Source organism: Sinocyclocheilus anshuiensis, unplaced genomic scaffold (assembly GCF_001515605.1).
Source record: "Sinocyclocheilus anshuiensis isolate Anshui unplaced genomic scaffold, SAMN03320099.WGS_v1.1 scaffold598, whole genome shotgun sequence".
NCBI lineage: Eukaryota > Metazoa > Chordata > Actinopteri > Cypriniformes > Cyprinidae > Sinocyclocheilus > Sinocyclocheilus anshuiensis.
This window is the reverse complement of record NW_015547660.1, coordinates 698,019-705,173: the sequence shown is the minus strand read 5'-3', so window position 1 is coordinate 705,173 and position 7,155 is coordinate 698,019. Positions and strand designations below refer to the sequence as shown.

Here is a 7,155-nt window from a genome sequence, read left to right as displayed (position 1 = left end):
TAATCGCATGCCAATGTGCATTGGCTCGTTTAGTTTACACTCGAAGTAGATTGGTCTCTCTAAGCGAGATCCCCAATTTCGGCGGTCATCTGACGTGACGTCTCCGTTCCCTCCTTCAGGGAACGAGGGTTACCATACGTAACCGAGACGTTACTTTTTTAAAATAAGTAACTCCAGTTACTTTGTTTCCATGTATTGAGTGACAGTTCTGGTGTTGCCATGGTGACAGAAATCAGGAGTAAGTGCAGAGTGTTGTTTGTGAACATGATCTTACTGTAGTTCTAGACTAAATGTCAACATGTATTTACTCATCTCACCTGCACAAACAGATTCAGTATTCCTCAAAATGAATAAAAACAGTCAAATGCAATAACGCAAATAGCCTTTATGTATTTAATCCTATTTTATTAACCAATGTCTTTGCTTCTGACTTTTGATGACCCAATTCAACCATTTGGATAAACATAACATTTGTGTTATAAGAGCAAGAGAAAGTTTTTTTTTTTTAATCATTTCACTTTTGGTGCGATAGGGCTTTTACATTTGCCAAAAATAGATATTTTGATATTAAAAACAAAATAACAAGCCCAGCCCAGATAAGAAAAAGTAATGCAAAAGTAATGCAATGCACTACTTTCCATAAAAAGTAACTAAGTAATGTAATTAGTTACTTTTTTAGGGAGTAACGCAATATTGTAATGCATTACTTTTAAAAGCAACTTTCCCCTCACCTTCCTTCAGCATGCCCACTTTCAAGCACTTCATGAAGCGGCATGCCTGACAGGACTTGCGTCTTCTTTTCGTGATCTCGCACTCATTGGTGGCCGGACAGCTGTACTCGATGTTACCTGGTGAGAGGCAAAGAGAAAAGAGAAAAGTGAGGCGCTTTCCACTCGCAGGGCTGTCCAAAAATAACCCAACGAAAACAAGCTAATGCAGGAGAGTTTTACAGCGCGCCACCGCATCCATCAAAGCGATCAAAAGAACTCTCTATAAATCACTTTATTTATAAAATCATCTTTTACTCAATTTGATAAATTGCCTGTGGCCGCAAGACACTACAAAACAGGGACAGCGTGTGCTGGAAAGATGAAGAAACATGAGCCAACAAAACAGATGAGACAGGATTCAAAGCAAAAGATCCCTACGCGCTCAGTGCTTCCATTCGAATCGCACCTCGCCAAATTACATTCACAAATTCAGTGCGCATTTGTGCAAGCGCTCGGCCCGCTTTACATAATACCCGACCCAAACTGAGGCCAGTTCTGCTGCTCGCTTGCTATTTACATAGAGAATAACCAGCTACTGATACATTATTCAAGCTGAGCGCTTCAGCGCTTGATACCTGCACAATAAAAGAGCCGTTTGAGTGGCATTGTGCGAGTAACAATAGGCAAAGTGCTTGATACACTCGGCCATTCTGCGTGTGTCCGTGTACATTTAACTGCGGCGAGGCATTTCAATTAGGACATGTATGGGTAATGGCAGGAGCGACGGCTAAATGCAGAATGACAGTCACCAGACAGCGCTCTTGTTCTCGTGCGAGCATGTGGTTTGAATGTCTATGTGGACGGCGCTCGCTCAATATATTCAGCCTTGTCTTGAAGACGTTGTGCTGAATAAAAACAATATGCTCTCTGACATATACTGTACGGCTGAGGAAAACAACACTCGCTACAGGACGACGATGGGATTTGCCAGAAAACATCTCTAGAGCGGTATCTCTGTGTCGATGAGTGTTTAACTTTTATATAGTTGGTAAATAGTGTTGTTTTGGTGTGATGTGACAGAGCTAAATGGGTTGGTTCTGGCAAAGATTAATGCATTTAAGGATTTCTTATTCATAACTAAATATCTATGTTTCAACTAGGGTGTATTTAGTGTACATGTATATGTTCAATGTCACTCTAATTAAAACTGTTCACTAAAAATATCTCACTGATTTTATGCTAATTACGGCACTTATCAAATTATATAAGCACTACATAACACAAAACATGATTTTTTTGTTATTTAAAAACAAATAAGCAAGCCCAGCCCAGGTGACAGAAAGTAAAGCAAAAGTAACACAATGCATTACTTTCCATAAAAAGTAAATAAGTAACACATTTAGTTACCTTTTACGGAGTAGTGCAATATTGTAATGCATTACTTTTAAAAGTAACTTTCCCCAACACTGGCAATGTACATATTACACTGGATTAGTGCATAACATGCAGCTGGTACAGTTATACTGTGAATCTATTAGTTTTTTTTTTCAACTGCTTACACACGTTTTTAAAACTTTGCCTCTTTTTTTTTTTTCAAAACTTTACACACAAATCCGAGAACTGCACACACAAAATGCAAAATGCCTCACTCATCTCTTGCAAAATGAAGCGCTGCATTCAAAATATCACAAACACATCTGAAAAGCAAACATTTGCAAACACCTTTGCCATAATATTAATTCCCAGTTAGATTTGTGTGTTGTGTTTTGCAAAAAGTGTTTTATGAAATTGAAAACTGAGTCAAAGGCTGAGAATTAGTGTATGGTTTTGCAGATTTGGTGTGTGCTTCTGCTGTTTGAGTGTCAGCTTTCAGAAACTGTGACAAGTCAAGATTTAGTGTGTAAGCAGTTGAAAAGAACTGTAATGAACAGGTCAGTAAACCTCCTATATATCGGTTGCAGATGAAGCTTCTCCATCAGTGTTCTTCTGCTCTGAAATCTTCCACAAGCTCTTCCATCCCCCATTCCCAACTTACTCAATTATGTTAACATTATTGCACAGATCAAGTAGAGGGTCCCAAGATGTATTAAATAATTAGAAATTCCCCCTTTTATCTGGGTTATACAAATCAGTATGCAGATGTAGCAGATCTCTTTGGGTTTGGGGTAAATAAAGGTGTGCAAATGAATGTGATAAAGTCTGATCGCTCCTCTTCCTGTTTTCCCATTTGTTGTCACAATCAACTAAACAGCGCTAATCAAACATATTTCCTGTGCATTTCCAGATAACAGATGCTTTTGATTCATGGTTTTCCCACAACTAGTATGTGCAGCGCCTCATTCCTCCTATCATATTTTCTGGAGAAGGAAAGGCTGAGACCTCCTCTTCTGGGATGCGTCCCTGCGGGATCATTATGGCAGGATGCTTCTTGAATTGCAGTGTTGGTTAGCGTATCTCGGACGTCTGATTGGCACTCCATCAGGAGACGGATGGCCCTCATTCCCTCTCAGATACGCTGCTAGTCTCACGTAAACATGCTTCTGACTATCAGCATAAGGTCTGGTCCTCTTCGCAGCTTATTCTGGCCTCAAAACGCGTCAGACAGAAAGAGGCCAGGATAAATCACAATGAGGACTAGACCCTGTGCCAACAGTGACTGACATGTTAATCAAAAAACCACAGCTGAAATTAAAAGACTGGTCACTAGTTTTGGATACTTTGGTTAGGGTTGCATGATTTGAGTTTTTAAAATATTTAAAATTTTACGACTATAAAATATTATTATTATTAAATATTAAACAAAATTACTATTATAATATGTAAAACTAAAACTGTAAAATGAAAAAAGTATATTAATTTTGTTTTTAAGAAAATAATATAATAATAGAAATTTTATTTGAAGTGTAACTGTAAATTTATAATGGCAATATTTATGGCTGCATGATTTGGGGAAATCTAGTTGCGATCTTTCTGATAATTGTGATTGTGATTAAAAATGCAACAAAATGTGTTTATATATCAATATGATTTAACATACTAAGAAAAATAATAATACTTATGAAATAATAAAAACTAAAATAATATAGATATATAGATATAAATATATAAATTATTATTAATATTAAACAAAAATATTATCATATTCTATTGTAAAATAAAAAAAATATTTATATTGTATTTAAGAAAAGTAATAATATATACTAACTAGTGCTGTCAATTGATACAAAAAAAAAAAAAACTAAATAATCGCACATTTTTTCTGAAATTAATCACTATTAATCCCACCTAACATTAACGAACATTTTGACAGCACTAATACTAACATTAATTTTATTTTAAAGTATAACTGTAAACTAAACGGTAATTTAGCTATAAACTATATAACTAAATTACAATACTAATATTTATGGCAGTCTTCATTTTTTAATTTGCAAACGTTAAACCATCAAACCATTATTTTAAGTGGAAAACACTTAATTATTGATTAATTATTATTATTAAATTAAATTAAAACACTGGATCATGTGTAAATGAACACAGTGCAGAAATTCCATGGTACATTAACATTAAATGTAAACAAAAGACAAATTCAATTCAGACGTAGTAAATAGTTCAAATTTACTATCGCAAATATTTCTAGCTCATATCATATAAAGATTTTATTTGCAAACAAGAGGCGACACTTAGAAATGATGCAATATGGAGGACGAGCGTGCAATCGCTTCAGTCCACTCAGAATGGATCTACTCGGAAATCCTATAAAAGTTATATTCTTAAAATAAAAAGTCTCGGGATTGGAGAAGACAAATAAAGTTGTGTTGTTTTTTTTCTTCTCAACATTTATCTGCTTTAATTTCTTTGATGGTTTTTCAGGACTGGTGCCAGGCCATGGTTTGGGGAGAGACTCGGGTCAAGTAAGTAAATTACAGTAAAATGTAAGGTCTTCCTCATCAAAATCTAACCAGACTTTTACAGGCTTACTGTCAGCCCGGATTACTGCATAGAGGAAAGAGATGGAGCTTTCATACACGTTTACACCTGTGTCGAAAATGGGCAGCAGATCAGGGTGAGTCACGGCAGTCAGGAACCATCATGTGATCAGAGATGTTCATTTAGACCGCCTCTGACTGATTGACATAGATTGACCAGCTTGGAGATGATTATGAGTTTAGAGCAAAACGGAAAGAAAAACTGTGATTTCTGGTGACTGAACACGTTTAGTGAAAGCAAACTATAAAATCATTTTAAAAAAGTGCACACCCAGCTCACAGGGAACGTTTTCAGAATGTTCTGGCAAGGTTCTCTCAAAGTTATGAACAAACATTCTTCCAGTAACATTTATAGAACCTTTGTTAGGTTATCTGGTCTTTAACGATGTCCTCAAAAAGTCAGCACAAAAATGCTATTTATACATTGTGCATGGAATGTTTTTCTAAAGGTTTTTTAACAAGTTTCAGATGGTTTAGACAACATGCAAAGGTATCTTTTCTAATGTTCGAAAAATGATAAAATGGTTTGTTAATGTTTGCATAGCCAAGAAAAAAACAACTCACAAAGCTGTACATTTTCATAACTTAACAGGAATGTTAGCACAATGTTCTTGGAACATATTTTAGTTAGCTTGGCACATCCATATTTTTTTATGTTTGGATAGACACTGATGCAAACAATATCAATGATCGTCAGCTTCAGCTGCATCAGATTCTACTTTGTAAACTATTTACAAATCCTCTTTCAGTCCAGATCTGGAACTGAACTTTCATAAGAGCAGTCATTTATTAAATGAATGAACCTTATAATTCCATGAATTTAATATTTGTGATATGAATAATAATTTGCAAACATTTGTAAGTCACTTTTGTAAGCTTCAGAAGCTGCCCAAGTGTTGTGTGTAAATGTCTATTAACACATGTTTACTAGCATTTATATTTATTAATTTTTTTCTGGCCAAAATACATTTTTGTAGTAAACAGTGAAGCTCAATTAAATATATTTTTGAAATTAAAATTATATTTAGTTTCAACCTCCATATACCAAAATATATTTCAAAATGTATTTCAGGGGCAAGAAAATACATTTCTACATTTCACTGAAGAAAATACATATCATTGCTAAATGTTATGTTTTCACACGTGTTATATACAACAAAGATTTTCTACAAATGTGACATGAATGTATTTTCTGCTGAAATATACAGAGGGAAAATATATTTTCAAATGCTTTTTAAAATGTATTTTCAAAAATATACAAAAAATAGCAAAAATGGTAAAAAATATATTTATGTAAATATATTCTGAAATATATTTAAGCACATATTTTTTGGTCATTTTTGTATATTTTGAACTACTTTGAAAACTTTTTTTTTCTTTCAATAAAAAAAAAATTAAGATTTCAGTATCAAATGTAGTATTTTATAACAAAATATATAAACATTTATTAATGATTTGCTTGTTTGCATGTCGGACAAAATTGGGGTAATGGGCAAAAATCTAGCTGTGTCGATCAGTTTATTTTTCAGCTGACCTTGAGTTGAAAAAAATTAAGCGTGTTAATGTGTTCAGATAACTACACACATTGTCGACTCATTATGCGTAATGGGGTTATGCATGTAAACGCACTCAATGTCTATTCAAACAAGAAAAAGAGTCAGTGCTCACTAGCTCTACAATTTACAAAATGACAAACGCTTGCTTTCAACAAAGAATTGAAAGATTAGACATTAAACGCCCGTAGGCAATACTGAAATATATAAACATTTATAATTGCTTTGCTTAGACTTGTTACATTTGTGATAATTGTTTTATCACTATATATGGACTAAAATTGCTGCAGTTCATTGCTTGTTCAGTGATGTAAGACTGTAAGGAAATTTGGTTCTGATTTAATTTAATGATCAATAGCGATTACTCACGGATCCATCAACTCAGTATTAGCATGTTTGAGATACTTTTTTAGACCTTTGTTTCCATTTTACTCCTATAGTACACAGTATTTATTATACAGACATTTATATTTTTCTGTTTTCTGACATGTTCATTAGTTCGCGGCTGTTGGATCACTCTCCCTGTTATTTACTTTCTTAATCACGTCTGATCCTCATCTCTCGTGCCTCTTGTCTCGTCTTCAGTCAGAAGCTCCTCGTCTGCCCTATTCTTCATGATCTCAACCTGCCCTCTTTTTTCCACTTGTCTCTTTCTGCCTAAAATCCTCCCTCGTTCATTCAGAGCCGTGCGTCTGCTTATTATGCCATTAGTCGTCCCGCTCCTGCACAAGACAAACCAGTCCCTCTTCAATCTAAAGAAAGTCCCGGATTTCTTCCCCTCCTTCCTGGCCGCGGCTGAAATTACCCGGCGACGCGTGCCTGCGTTTCTAATTGCGCCGGCCGTCCCCGGAGACGAGCCCCTCCCCCCGGCCTAATGAAAAGCCTCGGCCTTAATTACTCCTG

At 35.1% G+C, this 7,155-nt stretch overlaps 1 protein-coding gene across 1 annotated transcript in view; it reads right to left on the bottom strand.

Annotated features, from left to right (window-relative positions):
• Positions 1 to 7,155, bottom strand: part of LOC107702242 (steroid hormone receptor ERR2) — a 73,869-nt gene that overhangs the window by 33,567 nt on the left and 33,147 nt on the right. The window contains exon 3 of the mRNA XM_016504495.1: positions 732 to 848. Within this exon, the coding sequence (XP_016359981.1) occupies positions 732 to 848 (117 nt within the window). The remainder of the gene's footprint in view (positions 1 to 731; positions 849 to 7,155) is intronic.